General features: G+C 39.8%; 3 protein-coding genes across 17 annotated transcripts in view; 1 reads left to right on the forward strand and 2 right to left on the reverse strand.

Moving 5' to 3' along the window:
* Positions 1-5,318, reverse strand: part of obscnb (obscurin, cytoskeletal calmodulin and titin-interacting RhoGEF b) — a 51,335-nt gene extending 46,017 nt beyond the window's left edge. For 12 of the 13 annotated variants that reach the window (XM_027290557.1, XM_027290567.1, XM_027290563.1 and 9 more), the window contains exons 1-4: positions 5,073-5,318; positions 2,923-4,009; positions 524-793; positions 107-367 (exon numbers count right to left, since the gene is read on the reverse strand). In XM_027290557.1, the coding sequence (XP_027146358.1) occupies positions 107-367; positions 524-793; positions 2,923-4,000 (1,609 nt within the window). In that variant the 5' untranslated portion in view covers positions 4,001-4,009; positions 5,073-5,318. Of the gene's footprint in view, positions 1-106; positions 368-523; positions 794-2,922; positions 4,010-5,064 lie in introns of all 13 variants that reach the window. The other variant, XM_027290525.1, reaches the window with a different exon arrangement.
* A 4,105-nt stretch (positions 5,319-9,423) lies between these two features.
* Positions 9,424-21,580, reverse strand: atg9b (autophagy related 9B). 3 transcript variants are annotated; one of them, XM_027288861.1, is made up of 14 exons: positions 20,829-21,580; positions 20,645-20,688; positions 20,286-20,350; positions 19,121-19,291; positions 17,146-17,287; positions 16,831-16,971; positions 16,223-16,695; positions 15,733-15,886; positions 15,395-15,574; positions 15,026-15,271; positions 14,595-14,833; positions 14,366-14,459; positions 13,527-13,611; positions 9,424-12,810 (listed from the first exon to the last, which is right to left on the reverse strand). In XM_027288861.1, exons 1-14 carry the CDS (start codon positions 20,935-20,937, stop codon positions 12,653-12,655), a joined length of 2,301 nt encoding a protein of 766 aa, XP_027144662.1. In that variant the 5' UTR covers positions 20,938-21,580; the 3' UTR covers positions 9,424-12,652. The 3 variants fall into 3 exon arrangements, with proteins under 3 accessions (XP_027144662.1, XP_010727497.2, XP_019128804.1); XM_010729195.3 differs by having other exon boundaries at positions 9,424-12,481; positions 12,635-12,810; positions 16,223-16,971; XM_019273259.2 differs by having other exon boundaries at positions 16,223-16,971.
* A 115-nt stretch (positions 21,581-21,695) lies between these two features.
* On the forward strand, positions 21,696-27,570 carry abcb8 (ATP-binding cassette, sub-family B (MDR/TAP), member 8). The gene is made up of 16 exons (XM_019273203.2): positions 21,696-22,000; positions 22,663-22,987; positions 23,425-23,580; positions 24,093-24,187; positions 24,328-24,433; positions 24,531-24,692; positions 25,108-25,193; positions 25,300-25,397; positions 25,495-25,600; positions 25,688-25,721; positions 25,832-25,968; positions 26,062-26,156; positions 26,243-26,376; positions 26,483-26,630; positions 26,713-26,963; positions 27,169-27,570. Exons 1-16 carry the CDS (start codon positions 21,897-21,899, stop codon positions 27,250-27,252), a joined length of 2,121 nt encoding a protein of 706 aa, XP_019128748.1. The 5' UTR covers positions 21,696-21,896; the 3' UTR covers positions 27,253-27,570.
* Positions 27,571-27,652: the final 82 nt, after the last annotated feature.

Below are 27,652 nucleotides of genomic sequence, written 5' to 3' on the forward strand. Positions count from 1 at the left end.
ATCAGATAAGTACTGAGGGATTTTGGTTTTACTTTCATATTTTGGCTATGATTCTTATCTTCTAGGCAAAAAACTACAATAAAACCGACGGAGGTGTTATCCTCACCAGTGACAGAGAATCGAGTGGAGGTCTTGCAGTCTCCAGCCACAAAGGCCACTTCTCCTGAGTCATCTGCCTGACAACCTCTTATTGTGAGTGTGTACTGTCTGAGCACACAGGCAATGGAAATACGTTTATCTTCCTTCAGCTTCTCGCCATTTCGGGTCCAGTAGGCATCTGAGCAGGGATGCTCCAGCTCCACACAGAAGATGACAGTGTCGCTGACAGGAACTACTGTCCTCCGGGGCAGTTTCTTAGTAATGTTGCCTGGAATATGAGAGGAAGTAGACGTTACATGAAGAAATGCATTTAGTAATATATTAGAAACATTGTTTCCTAACATTTAGTTGTATATTAAAAAGATTACATTAATTCCACAATAACATTTAACAAGAAATAAAGACAGAAAAACCTCAACCATACCCAGGACTGTGAGCTCAGCCACAGTTCGACTGCCTTCTTGCATCTCGCAGATATAAACACCGTCGTCGTTGGTGGTGACATTGTGTATGGTGAGACGACGTAGGGTGCCGTCCTCCTCCATGCGATATTTCACATTTTGCTCCAGCCTCGTCTCCTCCATGAACCAGCTTGCCTGAGTGGCACTAAGTGGCACCTCACACATCATTGTGGCTGATGCTTTCTCCTGTACCTCCACATCCTGCAGCTTCTTCTTGAATGGCACCTTAGGCTCTGACACAGTGAAAAATAGCAGAATCTTCAGGTTAGGCGACCGTATCCATGGTTTTGAACGATGGTTTTCAGTAACAAGTCACAGTATATCTTTGGTAATATTGTCAACCATTTTCCAAACAGTCTACATGCCTTTCTCTGGGATATAAGTTGTTCTTCAAGCTAGTGCAATATTAAAATCAAGGCAAAGAAACCCGCAATTTAGATAATCTATCACACTGGACATTTAATCTGTGTTATTTTTTTGTATGTTGTGTTTAAGGAAACTTCAGCACCAAAGATTTGAGGTTATTTAAGAACATTTTAAATAGCTAGTCAACAAGTCAAAAAATGTTTTTGGGTAGTAAAATGTGACATCTTCAACTTCTCAAAACTATTTTGGCTTGCAAGTAAGATAACATACTTTCTAAATTTAATGAGCTGACATATACAAAATGTTGTGTGCTGTAAAAATAATGTAACTGAAAATGGTTTGAACTAAAGGTTTCAATGTGCTCACTACACCCACTATTTCAATGGAGGAGCACATCTTGTATGTTTCCACTACGTCTCAGTTTTTCTTACTGAGCTCTGCAGTACAAACGAGGGTTACAGTTTCAAACTGTATCTATATCCATACTTTGGATCTGAGCCAAGAGTTTGTTGAAGTGTTGAAAATGTGGAACTCCACTTTGAGTTATGGGTCAGGTCCACTGGGATCAATAAATAACTCCAAAGTATCTGCGTAAAATATTTACAAGATTTCCTATAATGTACCTCGCAAAGACAAGTGAGCTGTTTTCATTTCGGCAGGCTGCACAAACACACTGGTCATACACTAAATCGAATCAAAGCTGGTGAGATACAGCTGCTAAACTCTGACTTTGACTTTTGGGGCTTTTGATATCTTTATTTTAAATAGTGACAGCCAGAGAGAGACAGGATATCTCTACAGGAATTTTAGCTTGTGATTTAGTCACATATACATACAGTACATACTAAACATTGATAACCTTTATTAGTTATATAATTTGTTATACAATACAGCTTTTTTATTTTGTTGAAAACTAATATCCCTCTTTTCATCCATTGACCATTGTTATTATATTGTTATTGTATAACAACAAATCACTATAGGTGTTGCATTTTGTGTATTATATATTGTATTATACATATCATTATATACAGTATATACAAAATTTGATAGATGGTATATTTTCCATTTCAAATTGTCACTTTAAATCCAACAAAATATCAGAAGGATCCAACACCGATAATCAGGTTGCAAAGCCATCAATAACGTACTGATTAACAACCAACAAAAATCTACAACTCCACAACTGTATCCCTTGGGAAATATTCTTCCCAAGGGAAGTCACACTAGCAGTGGTGCCGATATGCTCCAGTAAGTAAGTGCCCATCTTAGCAACTGCGAACTACTCATCACTAGCAGAAAATAGATGCAACACAACACCCTCCTTGAGTGGATGAGCCAGAATTCAACCTTGTTGTGAATAGCCAGGCACATTTTTAGAGTTTTAAATGAGGCTTTGGCATTGTAATTTGAAAAGTAGCACTTACTTAGCCCAGTTTCCAAGTGTGAGATAATCCTTATAACATGGTTTATCCCACTGTGCCAAATACTCCCATTATTATTGCTATTAAAAATACATAAATGAGCCCCACCGCTGCACTGGATGAGATGGTCCTCTATTGCGATGATCATAGACAGGCACTGTAGTTTATTTTGAGGAAATTACACATACTGTACAGCATCCTGGTGTTATAAATACAGACTTAAGCACCAAATGTGTATTAAATTGCAGCTCAAAATAGTCTCTGACAAATGGCTATTTATTCCTGTTTGATGAATGTTTGCTAATAACTACAGTGGCCGACTGGTTTGGGAATTATTTAGCCTGTATAGTTTATATTTGCAAGCTGTTTTTAAAGATTTATGTATTCAGTGGAGATTAACTGGCTTGGGGTCTTGAGGCTGGGTGCCTCAGATATGCAACATGGTAGAGATATAGAAAACTATTAGGAGACAGACTTATATATTGACATCTCTAATGATACTAAGAATTATCTTAAATGTGTACTTAAACATTATCAGTATGTAGCAAGTTTTTAAGACATGACCATCTTACCTTTCACTGTTACCAACACAGCACTGTAGGTCTGCCCAGCCATATTGGTTGCATTGCAGGTGTAGAGACCATTATCGCTCTGCCTGCAGTACAGGATCTTGAGGATGAAGTTCTCAGCTTGGTCCTCATAAATGACATGCCTGCGGCCCTCGCTGATGTTTATTCCATCCTTCCTCCAGATGATGTGGGGCTTAGGGTGACCCGTCACAAAGCAACTGAGCTTAGCATGCTTGCCTTCAGTCACCGTGCAGGTACGGGTGAACACACCTTTGGGCAGCCTTGCCAGCACTGATGCCCTCAGCTCATGTTCCAGACTCAGACCATCTCTTATGTTGGCTGTGGAGGAAGAAGAAACAGAGGAGCTGCTTTCTTCTGCGCGATAGATAGAGATGTCTTTCTTCATTTCCTCTTTGCGCTTTTGCAGGTGAGAAAGGAGGGAGGTGTTCTTGTCTACAGTAAGGTGACGGGAATCCTGGGCTTCTACAACAAGAGCTGCTGCAGCGTGTGCGCGGCCGACAGTGTTTTTGGCCCTGCAGGTGTAGGTGCCGCTGTCCAGGTTACGTACACTTTGGATCTTTAAGGTGCTGCTGTCAGTGTTGGAAACAATCTTGACGCGGTTAGACTCCCCCAAGTAGCGCCCATCTTTCTCCCAATCAAAGTTGGCTTGAGGAAAAGCTGCAACCTGGCAGAGAAAAACAACATCACCTCCCAAAACTACACGTGTAGAGGTAGGCTTAACCAGGAAAACAGGGGCCCTCTGAGCCATCTCTGTTGGCAGGGCCACATTCAGGGTTACAGCAGCATAAGCTTCCCCAACACTGTTTTTGGCCCGGCACATGTACTGGCCACTGTCCTCCAGTGTTAAATCATAGATGGTCAGGCGGTACACATTTCCATCCTCCACGGCCTTGAAGCGTCCTCCTGATGTCAGCCTCAGTTTATCCTTTTCCCAGGTGATCAGCGGGGTGGGGCTGCCCATGATAGTGCAGCTCAGTGTGGCATCCTTCCCTACGCACATCGAGAACGCCTTTGGGCGAGTGAGAAACCTGGGCACTCCTCCAAACAAGTTTGGATCCATGGTTTGTTCCTGTTAGAATAAAATAGGAAACAGTGTAGGATATTAGAATAAAGTATCAAGCCAAAAAGAAATTATGCAACATTAAACAGGATGGGTCACATTTGTTTAAGTCCTAATGATTGTCATAGCCTGCAAACGAGCAGGTAGTTTGTCATAGTTTTCCTATTAGCTACCAAACACCAAAATAATTTCTTAGTTACTAAACTGGGTAGAGTTCTGAATAAAATGGGAGTTTTATAAATGCATTTACTAATAATAACAAACAATTCAAAAACTGTAGAAAAAGGCTGTGTTGTTTTATTTATTGTATTTATTACTTTCTGAGCACACAATAAATCACATGCACCCAAACTATTGAGAGACGTGACAGTTTATTAAGTGTGCTCTGTTAATATGTTATGCAATGAAAATAGACATAAATCCAGCAGTTCAGATGGGCATATTTATGGCTGCCAGTTCCTGTCAACATCCCCCTTGTCCCAGCCCTGCAGACATTCATCAACACAAACACTTAAGATTTAAATCCCATGCAGCATTATTCAATTAGGAGATTGGTTTAATAAACTACAAAAAAAATGAACAAATTCCCCCGTGTAACAAGGTCAAACAGTGAAGATATGTGCCTTTCAAAGACTGACATTTACCAGCTTTGTCACCTCTTGTCGCTTGAACTGCCTGTCCCAAAAATAACCTCAGCTGTCAGACCCCGTCTCTGTCCATTGCCATTTGTAGAAGCGAAAGGGACATCAGCTGTTTGATAAAGCTCCCACTTCAGAAACACACTTCATTCTCTGTGCACTAAACTAACACATCTTAGATATAAAGTTGAAATTCAATTGCTCGTTTGTAAAACTGTGAAAACTGGAGCACATAACCCAAAGTGGAGCCCAACATCTGAACTGTTACAGGTGTGAACGTTTAGTATTTAGTTTTTCTTACCCACACAGTTTGTACTTTAGATTAATCATAAAACTGTTATAACTTCGGTAAAAATCACTAAATATCATTACTATTGAAACATTTTGTATTCTTGTTATTATTATTATTTATTAGTCTAACATTACTTTTTCACCTTGAGTCTTCAACCTCACAGGTAAAACGGTGAACGCTGAATCATGTGGGCTCACACAGTCAGTTGGCCGTCAAAGATTTCCGGATGATGGTTTATATAATCCAATATCAGTGTTTTAGAAATCCCCCCCTAAAAAAAAAGTCTTCTTTGTGCTCAAATATCCTTGAAATGATTGTAAATCCAGGATGGTGGAACATCCCCCAGTCTGCTACGGTGGGCGGTAGACTAGACTTATTTTTTCTTTCTTCTCCGGTACCTCATGATGCCAAATAGCTGACGTGCCTATTCTGGCGCAGCCTCCTTTCCAAAATAGATTTGTCATTTAACTGGGCAGATAGGAGATAGCCTGTTGGTGAGGTCGGGGAGGAGAGCACACTAGACTGGCCCCTGCAGGGCTGCACACTGCCGCAGGCTGCACACTACAACACGGTCGTAAACAAGTCATAATACTGAGTTTAAGTACCAAACTGGCTTACACCTGCAGAGTGGAAGCTTTCAGTAACTTTTATGTGTGATACAAATAAGTTAAATTTAATGCTCCGACCAAATCATATGATTAGGCACCATCCTGGTTGTTTTCTACTGCTTTATCATTAGATATATTGACATATAACCCAGTGTATTTGGATGTTTCATATTTAATCTATTCACATTTTCTGCATAAATGTATAATAAATACTTCTCCACACAATAAAACACAGAGCAAGGGAGATACTGAATTCTTTATTTTAATTTAATTTAATTTAATTTAATTTAATTTAATTTAATTTAATTTAATTTTATACATCAAATTCAGTTGGCAGATGCTTATGCAACTTACAAAAAGTTTATTCAAAACATGTATGAGCCAGATATCATTCATTATTTTTAATTAATTCAGGCTATGTGCTAGAGAGGGTTGGTGAGACGTAGTCTGAAACGGTGGCTTTATTTGTTTATTTACTGGCATAAAAGTAGCAAAATTGAAATAATAGTGAGTTTAAACTCACCAGATGTAGCATGCAGATTACCCAACATGTCATTGTTTCAGTTTAAATATGTCATTCCCCTCCAGAAAAATGTATAGCTTCTAACCCTAACCCTGCTTTTGTTTAAGTCAGCCTTAAATAAAGTGCTTTTAGAGTTTATTATATCTTTGCTCAGGGAGGTTGAGGTGATTTTTAACACACATTATGTATTCCATTTATGTAATTAAGGTGAGTTAAGGTCATTGAATACTCACTTGATTTGACTGGAGTAACATTATAGACCCACAGGCAGCTAGAAGTGCTGAAGATGTGTCTAGTATTGATGACTCTTGACACAACTTCCTACAAATCTGTCCTACAAATCAATCTCTGTCACCTCTCTCAGTATCTAATGATCCTTTGGCTCACCTTACTACAGGGTGTCGAGAGACCTGAGCCAAATTAAATGTGAAGTGCTTGGATGTGAAGTTAACTTTTGCACTGGAGTTGACCAACAACAGCTGGTCCCTATCATGTCTCATATCTAACACCTCATGAGGTTACCAGTTTGAGTGACTCTTGGAGTTGTTGTAACAATCTCTGTACTAAACGCACTGACATGAAATTGGTACCTGTCTTCTAATGTGGCAAATATGAATGTTTCCCAAAATATCAGCATTGCTTTGAAGTCTATGTTTTGTTCTTTTTGTTCTGTTGTCTCGCTAGGATCTCACCAGTGTGCAGTGGTGTATGATCTGTTATAATGTCACTTATTTTCTAAACTGATATTATTGTATTTTCTGTGAGTCTATGGTCATAACCTGATGACACTTTTTGTCTGTTTCCTCAGTGCCATTCTGTCCATATTCTTTCTTTCCTCTCTTGTTGGACATCATCTTCCATGTCAGCATCCACGTCTATATCCACATGTACATAGAAAGTATAAGTGTTAAGCCTTTATTTCGATTAAATGTAAATGTGATTGGTGTAACAGGAGAGATTTGCTGAAACTCCCCGCCCGGCACATTGTATTCCACAATCATCATGTTGACAGCTGCTTTCCCTGGCTGGTCAGCCCCATAATTAAGTTATGACTTCATAATGAACAAAAGCCTAAAATACAGTAATGTGTTAAATGTATCTGCCATGACACCTTCACACTGATGAAAACACTTTGCAATCGTTTAGATGACATAAGATACTTGTGATTATGTGTGCCAATTTCTACTTTGATCTACTTTATCACAGATTTAGAGACATAGTTATATATATTTTTTAAAATCTAATGCTTATAGTGTCTAAACAAGGGGCAGCAAGTGTTATCACTTTCTTCCCTATTCTTTGGCTTCCATGTTATTTTCTCGGCCTTTCAGAGTGGGCTTCCCCCCATTGCCAATGACTGACAGCAGCAGGTCGCCTGGACCCTGATTTAAACTCCCCCGAAACTCTAGCAGACGGTAATCCACTGTTGCTTGCTTGCCTCTGCTTCATCTTGTTCTGGCTACTGTGTTTGGTTTCCATACTCCTGAAAACATGCTGAAGAAAAGAGGAAAAAAAAAAATACAAGAAACTGACAGACAATTTTTTCATCTCTGTCCCACATTCATCCAAACCATTTAGCTCACATGAGTAATATATAAGAAAAGTAAATTAGTGTTTTCTATCAAATTTAATTGAACTTAACACTCCTTAAGATGCCAAAGCAGGTAGTAGCGTCAAATCACATCATGGAAGGTATTTCCACAACCTTTTGTAATCATCCAAAAAGTCACTCTCACAAGCAGTCACCTCCTCATGGCACCTGGGACACAATACAGAGGGCAGGAGACAGGCACGTTGCACCTGGCTACGTTTTAAGCAACTATAGAGTTGGGTTAGTAAAACATTCCTTTGTGATGAGACAATACTCACAAAAATAGTTGCAATGTATACTCACCAACATCTGACCTACATGGACCTGACCTCTTAGCCATTTCAAGAATAAGGTCACAGTTGTATCATGTTCACAGCTGAAACACATGGCTGTTATCTCGAAAGAACATGTTCATAGCAGATGATAAGTGAGACAAATGTGAGTCACACCGAGAGGACCAATAGCCAAGAATGAACAGCAGATGGCATTTATGTGCCTAAAACATTCTGCTGGAACTTGAACAATGAAAACAAGCAGCTAGATTAAAAACACAGATGAGGCAAAATATGTGTTGCAAAATAGAGGCATGTTGTGTTTATTTACAATACGGATAGCATTTACAGTATTGACAGAGTACCAAATGAGACAATAAAACAGCTCTAACCCACAAAATGAAACCAAACAAAGACATCTAACTAATATATTCAAATCATTTTCAAAATATTATAAAGGGAGGGACCCACTGTTAGACTTCACCTAGGATACCTCAATATTTACAGCTCCTTTGCACCATCAATCAACTTTTATTAAACGCAGTCTAAGCAAAGTACAGAGCAAATGTCCTTACATTTGGTGTCCAAACCAAAAAATAGACACCATTTCTGGTCTATTTCTGCCAGTGAGTGTTTACGCTGGTATGCGCAGGAGAAGTGGATCTAAACTCTGAGAGGAACCAGCTGATTACGATATCTGAAGAGAGGCAGTGAGCATGAGACACACAGCACAAAAAGAGATATGGCGTGCAGCAGTGTGAATGCGTCTTGAATACTTCGAGTCCATGTGCAACACTAAATTAAGTAATGAGAGCTTAAGAGGTATAAACTATGATGATTTGTTAGATTATATCGGAGACGTGTTTATGTATATTCTTTAACATCTCTTTTAGATGTCTGTCATTGGATATTAATAATTTTGTTGGTTTATTGTTCATGTTACACCTTCATTGTTGTCTACTATAGCCTTTTTTTTTTTTTTTTAAATGGTAGTTTTAAATACCACCACAGGGAGTTGCCAGAGTCCAATATTTCACAAAAAGGGGCTTTGAGTAACAACCTCTGAGTATTTTATGACATTTAAGACTCAGCCTGTCAGGCCTCAGATCCGCCTGTGTATGACAACATTAGTTAGCATTTGCCTCTAGATGGCATGTTAACATATAAACATCTGGATTTAGAGTTAACCAATCTGAAAGACGATGAATGTCTGTAGAAAATGTCATGGTATTCATTCCAACACTTATCAAGATACTTTCACTGTGGACCAAAATGTCGGACTGTCGGACTGGCATTGAGCCACGCTACATAAACACTTTCAGGAATCCATATTGTAATACAAAGCGCTTTTCAGTTCAGCCAATGGATCAGTGCCATTATCAGCGTCCATGCAGAGAAAATGTTTCACATTGTAATCTCATTAGCAATATAAAAACAGAGAGAAAATTAAAATATATTTTTATTTCAAATAAACAGAAATCAACCACACAAGAAATGATTAAATACACTCAAAATAAGATTTATTTGCCTCTCTACTCACTCACAGAAAACAACACATGTATTGTAAAGCTGTGCCGAAAAAGTTCTTTTGGCATGTTTCATTTTTCAGCTAGTGTTTCTTAATTTACAGAACAAAAAACAAACAAACAAAAACAAACAAACAAAAAAAAAAACAGACAGACAAACCTATGTAACAAAACAAAAAAAATGTCTTAAAACATAGTCAACATTTCAGGATGAAAACTTAGCACCTTGTTCCAGTCACTGTGATTCTTAGACTGGTGTATAGTGGATAACAAACCATAGTATGGTGAGAAGGTTGGCCATGATGACACTGCCAATTACAAGGCATACTCCTGCTTCTGTAGGACATCGAGGACAGTGCAATTTTAGACACCATGATAAGAAAGAGTGTGCCGTCAGATGCAACGGACTGACACAAGATCAGTCTGCAACTTCCAAGCTACATCCACAACTTCACTACATACTTGATGCTAGACACAATGACTTGCCAAATAAAATACTGTACATAGTATGTGCTGCTAACTCTGTGAAAGTAAATCCAATAGTTTACACGAGAATGGCTTCTATACAGAGCAAATACTAAACCTTAATACTAAGGCACTGCTGAAAATAAAATAAAAAATGACAAACCTAACAGTGAGGTGTAAATGTGGAGACTGTCAAAAGACATCAACTCTGTGCACAAAGCTGAGCTCCAGTGTCTCTACAATGATAAACTCACTGCACAAGTGGACAGTGGCCACAATATCTATGTAAGCATATTTAACAGTGTGACAGAAACACATAATCCCCCTACAGGGTGTTTTTTTTATTTTTATTTACTGACCAGAGGTAAGAGTGACCTTATGTGATTTGGCCACAGTGTTTCCAGGTGGCCTGCTGTGGACAACGACGATACAATACGTGCTGATGCTTTGCTTATATACAAACAATGAGAAGAGGTCACTCAGACTGACTCAGTGTCCCTTTTGAGACCTGCCCTTTCTAAACTGTTGTAAGTGATTTATTTTCTCTCAGTGCAAAAATTCATGTTAGCATAAATTACGCAGGTGTCAAAAAAAACGCATTCCTTCCACAGACACGCTCACAAAACAAAAGTGTAATACTTCCTAAACACACAGAGGGCAAAGACACGTGTGTGTGCCCTATGAAGTCTTGCAGTCGCGGATGATGATGATATATCTATATTGTTGTTTAGGATGCAATAAAAAGAAATGGGTAGAAAGATATTTTACGCACTGCATCAACAAGCAGATTTAGTCCAAGTTTATTTTAAGTGTAAATCACATTCAACATCATGCTGCTGGCCTTATCTTTTCATTAATAAATCTCAGAAATTCAGAATCACAATTTTTTTATTTTTTTTATAACTACTTTCAGTGGGGGGAGTGCATGCCTTTTTTTATTTTTTATTTTTTTTATTTAAATCAACAAGATCATATGCTTTTGTGAAAGTAAATGATTTGACAAAAACAATCAAAATATTTTCTTTTCAAATAAATATTACACAAATATCAATTAAATATCATTGGGGAAACGGGAAATAAATAAACCTAAAGCTAAGAAAGTATGCCGACTGTGGAAAGGCAGTTTTTTCTCTTTATGCTCTTACTTTTGAAAAGTATAAAGCCAACACTGAGAGGAACTGCTGCCTAAAAATCTTCAAAACCTAAACCTAAACAGTGCACGCTCTGAAATCAGCCCTTATAAGGAAGTTCCATTTTTATTGTGAGCATTTTGAGGGTAGCACATGAACTAAATAATGTGCACAACAACGATTTGTAAAAGCAATACACCCTGTTTTGTTCTAAAGATTTTTAGGACATCGACTCTGGACTCAAAAACATTTGCTGGGCAAGAAATATGAACAGAAAGTGAAAGTGATTCCATTTACACCTGCCATTAAAATCAAAATGCAGTTAAAAGATGCATCTGTACACTGCAAATAAACTTTTATGTACTGTATATATATTTACACAAGAGTAAATACACTGCAGAGGTATTGGTTGGAGTATTAGTTTTTCTTCACCACCACTGAGGTAATATGGAAAACCAGGATTTAAGTACATATGTTTTTTTTTTATATTGGTGTTAAGGCATAAAGCTGACTTCATGTCCAGCTTGAATAGACTTAAAAAGACATCTTATATCTGCATCAGATTTTGACGCCAAGTGTATTTGGGGCCCATGAATTCAGCTCTATTTTTGAGAAACAGTAATGTCTTGATACATCAGCTGTCTAAATATTAATACTGAATAAAATCTGTATTTAGGACTACTAAACACAGGCAGCAGCATTAAAGCATGTGTATATCTGGTTTAAAGACATGTTTTGTCAAGCCCAATAGGGTTTTCACCAGCTACACATGGTGTTTTAGTAGTACGGCTTCTGTACAGACGTTCTTTATCATAGCAATACTTGGTATCTTTTTCAAGGATTAGATCTGGTAGTAAAAATGTGGACCTTTAAAAGGATAAGTAAGATGGAAAAGTATATTTACACACCACCGGGGATCCAACAGCACAACTTGAAAGGTTGAGTTAATTATTTTCTTTCCAGGTGAAAAATTAAAATTGTTCAGGCAGCTACAATACAGTCTGCAGTCTTTGCAGATCACAGATCAAGACACCACTCTGTGAGAAAAGCACAAATGCTTGAATTGTGCACACACACAGGCTCAGCAGAAGTCACGACGAGCCTTTTTGCATTCCACAATAAAAATTGGCCACACCCACCATCACACAGTGATCCTATGAACGCACGCACTATCTCTCTGTCACTTCACACGCAGTTTTATCTGTACAGGTCAGTGACAAAAGTCAGGATGAGACGGACGGAAGACATATGGTTTCCCTGATGCCATAGTCTGCCTGATGTGACAGGATGAGGCGTGGAGGTGCAGAGACAGTGGTTATTCAATGACTCCTTCCTACAACAAACGCTGAACGATGTTTTTAAAAAGGTCCATGCTAAATTCTCCATGAAGATCATCTAAGGCCACAATGTTCATAGAAGAAAGAAAAATGTAAACACTATAAAAAAAAAGAGAGGAGAAATTATCATGGCGTTGTATCCCTTTGTAGGATAAAAGGCCATTTGTTATTAGTTTCAACAAACAAGAATGTCACAGGATAAAGAACCACGAAACATAGATCGCTGACATGTGTTTAAAAGAGAGCATATACCTTATGACATAAGGCACTTCAACAACTACTCCCAGCGCCCTGTTTTGGAGTAGATCCACTGTTAATCTCCTGATCGTTTTCATCCTCTTCTTCCTCTTCCTCCTCTTGCCATTGACCAAGGTGGACAGGCGTGGGCATGGAAATGCTGGAACTGAGGCCACTATGTGCCTGGAAACCTGATGAGAGTGTTCATATAAAAAGTCTGTCTTAGGTGTAGCCTACTTAATATGAGCTGTGTTTCTTGTTTTCAACGCTTCTGTCTTATCTCGCCTCTGAATTTAAATGATGCTAATTTTATGATTAGTGTGATTTTGGAATGTGTTTATATGTTAAAGCTTATAATAATGTATTTAATTCAGTGCAGTGATTTGCCATGTTTTAGCCCATTTACTACAAATGTTATACATTTACATACATTTTTTAAACCTTTTTAGCAGTCAGTGGTCTCCACTCTTTTCACTGTAGTTTTAAAATCAACTTGAAGAGATTTGAAACTTCTAATAAGTCACAGTGAGTTTCATATCTGCAGTTATGTTACTGTGCCAAATTATCAGCGCAGACTTGGTTTCTGTGCTTCATTACCATGTGGAATAACATAAGTTTGATAAATATTAAAAGCCACATAAATGCTTCTAAATCTATTTTAATTTAATCTAGAGTACTTTAAGCCTCTTCTCAGTGTGTTGTTCTGATCTGATTGGAGTATGTAATTAAGTGCTGCAGATTTGGGTCACAACTATGATTTCAACACTACATTGCAGTTATTTAATTCAATATAAACATCAAAAATATATAGAAATACAGGTCACTAATAAACGTAGAAGACAGAACTGACACTTGTTTTTCAGCTGTACTGTAGGCTGCAAGCTTGAAAATCGTTATGTGCATTTACCAGTATTTGTGTGCAGATCTCTCATTGGCACTGGGTTCTGCCACTGCCCAGATGCTCTCTGTGGGTGGGAGCTCTGCTGGTGGAGCTGGAGAGACAAACAGTTGTCAATGTACAGCAGAACAGAGTGGTGGAGATTCTGAAAAGTGTTACTCTGAGCACCAAATATACAAAATCTGTATGAGGATGTTTTGAAACTGGTCACCAGTGGAATCTTTTGTTATGGGTGCTATATAAAAACTGTGAAAGTATCAAATGATTCAATCTACGGAGAAATACGACAACTCTTCCTCAGAAACTGTTCTTTTAAACGAGGTGTCAGGACTTCTGTAAGGTTAAGTTGTCACAACTATACAGTCACTGCCCTCAGCAATGCTCCAATCCGTTACCTGTGGCTGACCTCACCGTGTGTCAAATAGCGGTCAACCAATCAGAAGAGGGGATCATTAATTTTAATGAGACAAAATGCAACACAAAACACCCTGCTTCTTGTTAGAGTGCCACAGAAAAGCACAAGAGAGGAGAGAAAATCTATATTGTTTTTTTGTATTTATCCCTCTGGGGTCCAAGCAATCGCCCACGATTGATAGGACCATTGACAGGACCCCAGAGGGTTAAAACCACAAATGTATCTTCTGATAGATATCAAAACTTAAAAAAAAAACAAAAAACAAAAAAAAACACACATAAAACGTAAAATATAGGACCTTTAGGGGGTGCATCTTTTATACTCAAGAGATACATTTTGGGGAGTATCACTTTAAATTCCAAAGAAAAGGAGGATAAATATATTAATGTCGACTGCTGTGCCTGGAGGCGGCAATTTGTGGTCAGGAAATTACCTCATGCAGATAGATTGCATGGAGACTCATCTCTGCCGAGGCAAACTCTGAGTGCAGTGTATTGCTCCGGATGCGAGAGTCACTGTTAGTCATACTGGAAAAAAAACAAAAAAACACAGTAAATATGTTAACCACAGCTAATAACAAAGGTTTGCATCTATTTATAATTTCCAATAGCTACAGCATGTAAATAATGAATGCATGTGTGTATGTAGTGTGTGATAAGTACCTGTCAATGATAGTGCGATCGCTGCGGTACATGGTGCTCTCGGGGTGGACGGATGAGGGCAGGAGGCCATGTGAGCGGCCGCGGCTGGGATGTGCAAGCTGCGATGTGGACAGAGAGGCCAGGACACTGGCAGCAGCAGAAGCAGTGGTGCTTGGTGGGATGAAGCGATGGTCTCGCCCTTGTAGTCCCGACGCAGTTAGAATGGGGTGGGCCAGTACACTGGCCAACAGATTATCAGTCTGGAAACAACAAAGGCACATCAGTACCGAGCCACTGAGTGAATAATTAATGAGGCTAATCTGAAAATATCCTGTGGTAATAAACATTCACTGTTAAAATGTATTACAGTTTCTTACATCAGCTGACTGATATCTTTAGTTCGTGTGGTACATAGTATCTGTGTGATTAACAAGGTCCTCAGGGTTTCTTACCCCAGTGGCAGACTCGTTGGACTGTAGTGAGGTGCAGAGAGGAGCCTGAGAGAGCAGCAATTGGGTGGAGGGGCCGCCCTGTGCATCGTGCTGCACCTTTTCCTTTAAGTGGCTGATGAACACTGAGCTCTCCTGAGGCGGCTGCCAGCGTGGGTTCTTAATGGTGAAATGCATGAGAGACAGCTCGGTCTTGCCGTTTTCAGCCTGTTGGTAAATGGAGGCCTCCGTCTGACCCTCAGACAACCACTGTTAAAAACGGTTAAAGATATATATATCAATTCAAGCAACATTCAAATAAATATTCACTACATTTTTTTTGCTCCTTGAGGGAAAATTGACTGGTTATGTAACAGAAGGAAGAAATCATACTGTTGGGTTTCCATGACGTCTGATGTCCATCTGCGCAAAGGAACAGATGTCTCCGACTCCAACCACCTCCACGGTGAAGTTCCTGAAGAAGTCAATGATCTCTAGTGATTTATTCCTCAGGAGGAAGATGAGGATGAAGGGTGTGACAATAGGGCTGAGCAACTCCTCCAAGATGAACACCTGATTTGGACAACGACAACACTGATTACATTTTACTGATTACAAGTCTTCATTCTCTCATTGACCAGGTGCCACATTAAAAATGTCATCAATCGCAGCAAAACCTCTCCCATATCTTTAGTCGGACGGTGACAAACGTGTTCCTATCCATGCCTCACCGCTTTGTACTGGAACAGCTGCGCCACCTCGTCACGGGTCTCGCTCTTGTTAGCATTGCCCCTCCAGTGGTCTGGCATGTAGTGAATGTGTGCCAGCATGCACTGCAGCAGCTGCTCTGGACACCACACCATATGCTCATCTGGGATGAAGGACCTGGAGCAGGACAGGTACAAAAATATGTACATTTTTCATCAGCACTGCTGTACCTGTATGTATGACATGAATTAGGAAAACAGCATCATTTTGTAGATCATAGTTTGATATCTTGAACAAAAATCTGTAGCCAATTAGGGACCTTAAAATTTCCCCATATTCATTAGTTAGTAATAAGGATGCAGGATGTCTACAGTGTTCTTTACAATTAACTTCCCCCCACAGCTTGAGAAAAGCTTCTACAGGCCAATAAAAGAAAACTGAAATGAATTACAACACCTACTGATAGCAATCCTGGAACGGCTCCAGGAGAGAAACCTGGCTCGGAAAGCTCACCTGGTGATAGTAATAACAACTCCCAGAACAGTGATAGCGGTAAGAATGTGCTGCACTGTCAGAACATCCTCATCATAGACTGTCAGTGCGATGAGCACAGCCAACACCGAGCCTGAGAAGAAGGCAATGTTCTTTGCCAGCACAGTCAGCAGTGGTGATGTAAAGGAGTTCATGTATTTGGAAGTGGGTTTGTAGCCACGGCCTAAGCGTCCGTATAGCTCATGGTTCAGCTCATTGAAATGCCGCAGGTATAGACGACCCCACAGGGACCAGCGTCGTGCACCCAGGCTTCCAGGTTCCCTGCGGATCACTTCGGTATAGCTGAAGAAAGCGTAGAGCACCTGCCACACCAGGATGAACGGACATAGCAGCAAGTTGGCCAAACCCATGAGCAGGATGACTCTACTGAGCTGCTGTGCGAGCTCCAGGCGGTTTCCACTCCGCTTGTACTTGGGGTGCAGGTTCCACTTATTCTGAAACAGAGAGCCGGGACCCCAGAAGAGGATGAGCTCAAAGTTGTACTTGAGGCCCTGGGTGAGGAACACCACATTGCCCAGCAGGGGGAGTTGCAGCTGCACTGGCAGCAGTGATTTGTTTATCATAGCCACCATGTAGTTCTTGAATCGCAGGATGCGGTGATAGATGTCAAGCTCTGTCAGCTCTTTCTTGTGTATGCACATTTGCTGTTCTCGTTGCAGGCTGATGAGCCGGCCCTGCACTTCCTGCCATGTGAAGTTGCATAGTTCGTCCTGGGATAAGGAGGCAAGGGGCACAAAGTAAACTCACTAATAGTACAGAGACGATGCATGAAAAATGACTCATCATTTTAGGCGTGTCATCATTTTATACGCACAAAATATTTGTCACAAGGTTGATTTGGATGAACTTTTTGCTGTATGTGATGTTCAGGTTTCATCACTCACCATTCTGATCTTCAGTGCTTTGATGTAGAACTGCCTGATCTCCCAGTAGCTCAGAACATTGCAAAAGACTTTGACAAGCCGATAGATCCAGAAGATGGCTGCCATGATGAGAAGGAATATAATCCAGCTATTGTCTTGAATTCTGAAGAGAAACGAAAGTCTCATTTAGACACAGTTTGCTGTTAAGTCATGGATTTTTGTCATTCAGACATGGGCGACCACAGACGCGTCAGTACAGCTGTATTCAAACATGACATTTACAGAAAGAACCACAATGCTCATGAGATATTTGAAAGTGTCTGAACACAGATTCAGAATTTCTGTAAAATTACAAACATCTAAAGTGACACTCTCTCCCCTCCTATGACATTATAAATGGATCTTTTCACAGTATTTACCTAATAATATGATAAGCAGATGAGAAAATGAGCAAATAACGCTCTCAGTATGTTTTGATCTCTTAAACTAACACTAAGCTCCTTTTTACAGCGTGTGGGACAGCCTGCTTCTTTCATTCTACAGTTAGGAAAATCTTCTGAGTGTTACATGTCAAAACGCAGAACACACTGGGCTATGGTCACCTATAAGTTAGCAGATATCAGTGCAATTACTGCTGCTCTTTTATATATTTCTGTATCATTTCACAAGAGGTCACTTTGAGATATCATAATCAAACGATCAGAGTGTTTTCAGGATCTGGCTTTACAGGGGAAATGAGAGACGTGCTATGAAGAGGACAGAGAGGATCCAAACTGAGGGACAAGATGTTCCCAAATTAGAATTCCAAGCAGTTGTGCGTCACTGACTTTCATATAACTGACTATTGAGCCACCGTCAGAACCAGGAGCAAATTGATGATAGGCCTATTACAGTAGCTGGAGAAAACAAGCAGGAGAAAAAAATATATGACAACATCGTGCTGGGGAGGGAAGGAGGGAGAGAGAGAGAGAGGGAGAGAGGGTCTGTCCCTTGTAGCCGGCTAGTGAGGTGTCATATGGTTGTCAGCTTGCTGGCCTAGCTGAGTTGTCAGTATTTCGACAGGCTAGTTTTACCTCGCCAAAGCTATCAGTTACATTGGCCTGTTCCCTAAAGTCAGTCCGAACACGGTACACAAATACCTTCCTCGATGTATCCATTAGTTGGAGGAATTTTGCAATTCAAAGCTACCAGTCTGAGGCAGGAATAAGTAAGAAAACTGAGAAAGAAATACATTTCATAGGAAGAGATGCCACTTGTAATTAGTTTGATTAAACCTTGTGCTATCACTGGCACCCTTTTCCAACATCAATTACTTTAATTTGGCAGAGGTCTTCAAAATGAACTGTAAAAACATTTAGAACTGGGTCCTGCTGTCATATTTTAGATGTGTGTTAAAGTTTCTAGCGACAGATATTCAGATCAGGTCAGCTAATAACTGAATGTTCCTGGTTTCAAATGATATAGATTAATTTGTGATACGACATAAAAGTCACCGCTCAGAGCACTGACAGTTTAAAAAAAAAAACAAGCTTGAAGAGTCACTGTCTTCCTGAGTCACTGTCTTCTGCTCAAAATACAAGAGAGTTCTCATGATTTTCTGGGGTGAATAAAGAAACCCACAGGGTACAGCTAAATAGGCTACTGTTCCATATTCCTTCCATGTGAATGTGTATGTCCTGCTGTCTGGTGGCTTCAGATCTGACACAAGCCAATAAGAAATTAAGACTGAAAGTCTGATTACAACTGTATTAAGCCAGACAAATTAAATCCCTCTGTAGGCCTGTCTCTAAAAGGGTTCTAATAATATCCAAGGCGATGTCTGCTTGAGAACAAAGTACCTAATCAAACTGACTGGAATGAAAGAACAGGCACATCACTTTATGTAAATGTAAAACCCTTTCGATTGATTTACCATGACTTTTCTACTCATTTCACGGCCGTCGGAAAAAAAAAAAGATACGAATGCGCTCCGTAATACTTTGTTAAACATGATTACCTCTGAGTGCACTGCTGGCTAGGTAAGATGGCATCTGGAAGAGTGACCTTGTTCCTGTCCAAAGGGTTCTGGCCCGGCCCGGTGTGGTTCACCGCTCGATTGGCAAACAAGACATCGTACTCCACACAGTTGACAAGGAACGTTGTGAATGTGACAACAAACAAAAACTGACTGTTAGGACGAGACAGAAAAAAGAAAAAAAGAGATTAGGCATCATACTTAATGTTCATCTCTTTTGTCATCATTATGTTTACTTGTGTTTTTACTGACACTGATAGATAGTATGGAGATGACCATATTTAATGCATAACCATCAAGCCACAGACAGTGCATTCAGCCTATACTGACAAGTGATTAATGTATAATAGTGCAGTTAAGACAGATCAACTGCAGTTACGTTAAATATGTTGAGAGGCTGAGATCTGTTTTGGGCTGTCATTGTGTGGACATATTTTCTTTAGATAATGGATAAAAGAGCCGTATATTAATAAGCCAACTGTAGCCAGATTCACACAAACATCAGACCAGCATCCAGCTTGTTAGCAGCAAAATAATGACCTCATATGGCAGGAAAATAAACAATATGTCGCACCGACACATTGGCCTGGTGACACGAGTAAGGCTGACAGAATAAATTATACCAGGAGAAGTTAAAATACATGCATTAGTGGAGAGATGTCAGAGTGATGGGGCTGATGTTGGGATTCAGTGACTTGTTCAAGGGCCCAAGAAGTAAACTGGCACACACACACACACACAATCTATAAAATGGTCCAAGCTGGGCTTGAACCGGCCACCCTCCAGTTAACAAGCAAAGTTCTTTACAGACTGAGTTAGTGCCACCCAGAAAGATATAAAAATAACAGTACTACATTAAACACTAAATAAAGAAATCATCAAAATTTCAGTGTTGTACAGCTATGAGTAAATTCACATGAGATTTTTAAACACAGCTGCTGTTGAAATCTGCCTGAACTCGTTCATGCTGAAGCCTGAGGCACACATGACTGTCACAACAACATGTAAAAAAATAATAACCAGTTACGTAAAAGAGGCCCAAGTCTTACTGAAACACTAAAAACACATCCCATTATAAAACACATTACTATATCCCATGATGTATTCAAGGCATCTGTTTTTTTTCTTAATACCATTTGATACTTACACAAGTTCAAAGAACTCTGACAACATCATACAAGCGAAGCCATTTTTTTGATGAAAATGATAGATGTGGACAGGCCGGTTAAGGAAAAACACAAACAATCTTCAAAACAATACCACATAATCAAACCCAAGACTCCCATGAGAAGTCACTCACCACGTGGTAACGCTGTAAAAGCATGCAGCAGTCAAGAAGTAAACATTGTGAAATCACTCTAAATATGACCACAGACATGCACCTTTAAAAGCATGTGTGTGTCAGCATAGCGTCATGCCAGTGACTTGCGCAATTGCAGTAGACTTCAGGGAGACCTGCTATTTAACTAGACTGCAATTATTATTATTATTTTTTAAAAAGGATATCCTTGTGAAGAAGTTATCCAGGTTCTTGATATGGTGCCATGAGTCTGCAACATAAACGAAAAGCATTAGATTCATGCACGACTTCAACCCGGCAGCTGCCAACGCATTTATTAGGCGAAACACTTTAAAACGTGTATTTAGTTAATAACATTCAAATATACTTTAATTTTAACGGCATGTTTACCTTTCAGGCCTTCGGGCACATGCACCAGTAAGTCCTCCTCCCCGGGTGGTGAGTCCTCCTCAAAGTCCTCGATTCTCTGATACTCCTGGTAAGCTTCAAAGTTAGCCATTGTGCTTCACATTCTTATGGTCGCTCCCGACTGACTGAGCTACTTAGTAGTTAAAAAAATAATAAACACTGAATGCAGGAGCTGAAACCTTCAGCACATTGTGCGAGCTAGCCCCCTCAGCAGTTCAAACCGGGGTAACGTTAGCAACGGCTAACGTTAGCCTGCTAACTCGCTAGCCCAACGGACAACGGTTTGTGGAACTCCGCCGCTGCTATGGTAACATGTAATATACTTGGCAGCGGTTGGGCATTAATACACACGATTAATCGGCGGGTTGGCTAATGAATGTCAGTTAACTTTATATATAATATTATAACCCAAGTGAACTGACAGCTGGCAGGTTAGCCTGTGAATGATTCAGCCTCTCCTGAAGTCCGGGGTGACACGGTTTGTTTTTGTTCCCGACTCGGTCCGTCCATCTGCTGATCTGGATCTGCTTTAAAAAAAAACATTAAAAAAAAAACAACAGAGTCCAAATCTTGACCGGAGTTTAAACACACACACCCGGCTTTGTTTTGATCGCGACACGGTGGCCTTCAAGTCTGTCCCCGAGGGGTCCCGTTTGTAGGTTTCCAAAAATACACCATCCTCCGTGTGTGTCCACTGTTTTTGTCTTTCACAAACAAATGTCAACAAAACGTCATTGACGTCACCTCCGGTTTAAACCCGTGCGTCATTTCCGAGTGTTAATTGTAGTTTTCTTGAGTTTTTCCTCAAAGAAACTCGTTTCTGTTTACTAATGTTGCACAAATCGCTTCACATGCACCCGTGTTTTTGCCTGTTGTGAAATAAATCATCAAAAACAGCAGTGACAGTAAAAAATGAACTCCTCTGCAGCTACAGAAATGCACTCTGGGTCAGAGTCAACATGGCAGCCTGCAGGTTGCTTGTGGATTACTGCAGGGCTTAGCGATTATTTTGATCTAATGAGCTTGTTATTACTGAAATAAGCGTAAAACATGTTTCAGCTACTCTGCTGTAGAGCGAGCATCAATGCTCCTGTGCGATCACTGTCGTTGCACCCGCGATGCAATAAAACAGCAGGCATATGGAAACTTTCACGGTAGGGGTAACGTGACCGGCACCTACTTTTAGTAAATGACAGCAGACCTGCATGAGCTATGTAAGCCATAGGTCAGTTAATCAACTCTGAGAGGCTTAGCCTACTTTGATTTTCTAAATAGTACATTTACAGGTCTGTAATCAGGAACAGACGATCCAAAAATCAACAATTTGCATGCTTATATTGTTTTTTTTTAAACTGTCAAACAAACAAAAACATCAGACATTTGCTGAATTTTGATTATGAATTAGTCACACGTCAGAAGGTTGAGAAAAGATTGATTAATAGTGATTAATTAGCAAATAATCATAAGATTAATCCCCTCTGTGCAGGGAGAGGAGGATACTCAATACTGACTCTTTCCCTGAATAAGCTGCACAATGCACATGTTTGCATCCTGTTACTGCACAGAGAGTTTATGTGTATATACTTTTGTATATTTTACATGGTTAGAACCACATGTTCTTCCTTCTCTCAGACTTTATTCTATTTATACCGTATCTACCTCATGCCTTTGTATATAACGTGTGCCTCTTTGTGTTTGTACTTTGTACGAAATCAGACTAACAACCCCAAATAAATATAGCCCCTGCAAAAGCTTTGTAATACTTGTTATTGAATGCCTGGTTATATCAATGTTCATGTCATGTCTTCATATCCAGGTTGTACTCATCTCCAGCATCTAACGCTTCCTCACAGCAGCCTGGAAATGCTGTTGGTCGTTTTTGGAGCCTCACTCAAAGAGCTGTCCGTCAGTCCACCACTCGAACATCTAAACCCCCAGGAGGGGCTCTGAAGTTCATCCTGGGGCCAGCAGTACTCACTGTCTCTGCACGACTGTTTTGTCACGTAGCTCACTGCGAGGCAGATGTGAATAACAACATCCCCGTGGAAGTTTTAGTCAAAAACCCTGTGCCTGAGTTCAAATGGCATATCCTGTGGGAATTTGTCAAACCTCAACTGTTTGCTCTGATCGGTGCTGTTGTGGTAAGCTTGAATCACTGCACTTAAATGTGATGTCAGTGTTTCTAAAATGAAATGTAATGTGACCAGTGGATAGAGTGGGATTTGGCAATTTGGCTAAAATTCTGAATAACCCTATGAGAATTTGCTGCTTTTATCATATTTATATAATCTAGAGGTTTTAGACTATTGGTCTGACAAATATGGAACCTAAAAACTGACATAGTCAAAATATAATTTAATACATTAATTAAAAAATAAAAGCTTTTCCTTTAAGCTCAAATCAGCTGATCAGTTGATCAAAAACAATTTATTTAATTCTAAGTCTTATATCCTAAGTCCTTCACTACTATTTATCTGTGTGGTGAGGGTTCACAAAGGTACCAAACACTGTATTTTAATTCCTGGATGTGACACACTGGTATGATTTATGCAACTAAATAGAGTATTTATCTTTTCAGCTTGCTTTTGGCGCAGCTATCTTGAATATCCAGATCCCCTTGATGCTTGGCGATCTGGTGAATGTTGTGGCACGTTTCCTGAGAGAACATACAACTAATTATGCCCAAGAGATAAGAGGACCTGCACTGAAATTACTTGGACTGTATGGTATCCAAGTAAGTACACAAAAAAATCAAAAGTCAATGTCCTGAGCAGTTGCACGACTTAATATGTGAGAGCTCTGACAAGAGCAAAGCACAATCAGCTATTGTTTTCTGTCTGTCAAATGTAGATATACAACATGTGTGATTGCCCAGTCAGGTGTTTTATTGACATTAAAATGTGTAGTTGTAATGTAAGAAAAAATAACAAGACATTTATTTCTCTGTTAATAACCTGAGAAGAAATGTAATGCAATAAAAGTAACACGCAAGCAATATAATGCATTCTCTGAACCACCTTTATGAAGCTTGTTATTGAATTACGTTATGAAGTGTAACTGTGGTGTTTCCTTTTAATAATTCTGTTCAGCGATGGTTTGCAGATCTCATTGTTTGAGAAAGTTCATTTTCTTTGAGTTATGATGCGTATTACCATAACATGTCTGAAAAAAAAAAGTACATTAAAACTTAGAAATGTCACGACTGTTTACTGGTAAATTACCTGTTGTTCCTCCTCCTATGTGCAGGGTCTGCTGACGAGTGGCTACATCATTCTACTTTCAAGGGTGGGGGAGAGAGTGGCCGCAGACATGAGGAAAACCCTTTTTGCATCCTTACTGAGGTAAATAATCACTCAGTGTTACATACAGTAAAAGCAATGGTCACAAGACAGGATGCTGTCCTTGTTCACTAATAAACTCATGGATGGACTACATCTACAGTCCAACAAACACTATTCACAGTGCCAGGTTTTTGTCTCAGGCAAGATGTGGCTTTCTTTGATGCCAATAAAACTGGACAGCTGGTGAATCGTTTGACTGCTGACATTCAGGAGTTCAAATCATCCTTCAAACTGGTCATCTCTCAGGTATGAAGCGCTGTATTTGCGTCGTAAACCTAATAAGTACTTCTCTATATAGCTTGAGCCTTCTAATTCCTGTGTTTGTTGTCTTGCATATTTGCAGGGCCTGCGGAGTTTTACGCAGACAGTTGGATGTTTTGTCTCTCTCTATATCATCTCCCCCAAACTCACAGGTTTGACTGTAGTTGTCCTCCCCTGTCTGGTGGGAGCAGGGGCTCTCATTGGCTCATTCCTCCGCAAACTATCCCGTTTGGCTCAAGAACAGGTGATGTAATGCTATCATTTTTTTGCTCTTGGCTTGTTTCTTGGAGACAGTTTGAGTTTTATTGCCAAAAAAACATGAACAGGCAGACTTTTTTTTTGAATGCGGCCAACTGTACAAATGTTCTTCTTGACTCCCTCTCTGACTCTCATCAACAGAGACATAAGTCTAGGTTAACATGTATATATTGTTAGACATGTTACTGACACTCCAATTAAGTCAGCAATGACAAATAAGTTGTTTTTTTTCAAATTGCTGACAGTTATGGGAAACAATCTTTGTACTGATGCCACTAGGCTTGAAGTATTTTATGACTCAACCTATTTAATTTCAGTATCTTGACTGTCGTGTGTACAATTTGATAGAACTTTTACAATTTACAAAATAAGTTTGATCTGTTGACTGTGTTTAATTTAAGGTGGCAAAAGCAACAGGAGTGGCGGATGAGGCACTCGGCAATGTGAGGACAGTGAAAGCTTTTGCGATGGAGGAGCGGGAGCTCCAGTAAGTCAAAGTATATTTTGATATACACATAGTGCTTGAAGAGCTGGAGTATGTTGTATGTCAGAGATAACATGCTTTAATATCCACAATCTTATATTCTCCCTAGATTATATGCATATGAAGTTGACAAATCATGTGAAATGAATGAAAATCTTGGTGCTGGAATCGCTGTTTTCCAAGGACTGTCCAACATTGCCCTGAACTGTGAGTGTGTTTAATTTATTTACGTTGAGCATTAGTAGTACTGTATCTCATGATATCCAGTATAATCATGCTTCTGTGTTGTGTGCTGTTAATACAGGCATTGTCCTAGGAACTATTTTTGCCGGAGGGACTTTAATTTCTAGCAATGAAATGTCCCCTGGAGAACTCATGTCTTTCCTGGTTGCTTCCCAGACAGTTCAGAGGTAAAATATATGGCTTGTTCCACAATCACTGCTCTTTGCTCTGCCCTAATGTTCAGTGTATATCATCTGTATTCTCTGTATGCTCAGGTCATTGGCCAGTATCTCTATTCTTTTTGGACAGGTGAGTAAGAAATGTGTCTATAACTGTGTGGCACACTTTATGAACACTTTTGTAGAAATCTGAAATATTATTCAAGGAGAAATCAAGGCAGTCTCTAACATTTGGTACAGATGGTGAGAGGATTGAGCTCTGGGGCTCGAGTTTTTGAATACCTGTCTTTGAAGCCCACCATTCCAATGTCTGGAGGAGGACGCATCCCGTACCATTCTCTGACAGGAAGAGTGGATTTCATGGACATTTCATTCAGGTTGATTCAACACAAATAGATTTCAAGACAAACATTAATTAAACATAAATATAAGAGGATACTGTTGATTTCATTTATTGTGTGTATTTATAGCTATCCAACAAGACCGGGCCATCAGATCTTGAAGAAGTTAAACTTAACGTTGCCGCCTGGTAAAACTGTGGCCATTGTTGGAGAATCTGGAGGAGGTAATGTCTCAGTTAATGATTCAGATTGTAAATAATAATGTAATGTGTTGGTGAGCCTCTAAATAAGTAATCCAATACATTTTAAGGAAAGTCCACTGTGGCGTCCTTACTGGAGCGTTTCTACGACCCGACTGGTGGTGTAGTCATGCTGGATGGACTTGACATCCGAACACTTGATCTGGCCTGGTTCAGGGGGCAAGTCATTGGATTTATCAATCAGGTAAAGACTGTTTATCATTAATTCACCCCACTTGATGAAACTATGATTTATATACATTTGTAGGTGTACCGTTTTCTACAGTATCTGCCACCCCATATCTTTGCAGGAGCCAGTTTTGTTCGGATCTTCTATCATGGAGAACATCCGCTTTGGGAAGCCCGGTGCCACAGAAGCTGAGGTCATTAACGCAGCCAAGCAAGCCAATGCTCACCGCTTCATTACAGGTTTCCCAGATGGCTATAACACCGTGGTCGGTATGTCTTTTCCTTTAGGCATTTATAAGATATTAAAGTTTGTGTGCCGTTTAAAGACTAAGCTCCATATTTCTAAATCCAGGTGAGCGAGGTGTGACATTATCAGGTGGCCAGAAACAACGCATCGCTATTGCCCGCGCCTTGATCAAGAATCCCAGCATCTTAGTGCTGGACGAAGCCACGAGTGCTCTGGATGCAGAATCAGAGCGAGTGGTGCAGGAGGCCCTGGACAGGGCCACAAGGGGTCGCACTGTGCTTATCATCGCCCACCGCCTGAGTACCATTCAAGGGGCTGACCTCATCTGTGTCATGAGCAATGGCCGCATTGTGGAGGTGAGGTAGCAGAGCGTTCAGAGAAATGGAGGTGGTCTTATCTCTTCTTAAAAGTCACGGCTAATTTATTAGACTACCTCGTAAGTTCAAAGAAGCACTGAAAATAATTGACTTCATACAGGTATATTGGTTGCTTCCATCTCAACGCACTGACTGTGTAATATAAGTCTTAATTATATCTAACAGCTTGCTCTTTTCTTTTAAGGCTGGGACTCACTTGGAGCTGCTGAGCAAAGGAGGACTTTATTCTGATCTAATCCGCAGGCAAAGAGCCGAGGGGCAGAAGTGAACACACTAAAACTCGATAACTGTAGATCTACAAGGAGACTACCACGAGTAATGGAATTTCTTTTTAATGAAATTCATAGGAAGGTCTTGCCTGAACAGATAAATTATGGAAATCATCCACTGTAAATTCACCAGATCTCTGTCTAGTTTTATGACAAACTCCCAGATTTATGTACTGTATGTAAATGTGAAAGCGGACCAACTGGATCAGCCTCTGATGATCAACAAAGCACACTACTGTACAGTATCAAACAACACTGGTTCTTTTATGTTGTATGTATGTGGTAGAAAAAAATAATAAAACTTTGTTTTTATTAGTGTATTCTTCCTTTTTTTATGGATCACAATACAGAGAATGTCCATGTGTTGTCACAAATACAGGGTTAAAGAAACACTGAGCC

Source organism: Larimichthys crocea, chromosome II (assembly GCF_000972845.2).
Source record: "Larimichthys crocea isolate SSNF chromosome II, L_crocea_2.0, whole genome shotgun sequence".
Classification (NCBI taxonomy): domain Eukaryota; kingdom Metazoa; phylum Chordata; class Actinopteri; family Sciaenidae; genus Larimichthys; species Larimichthys crocea.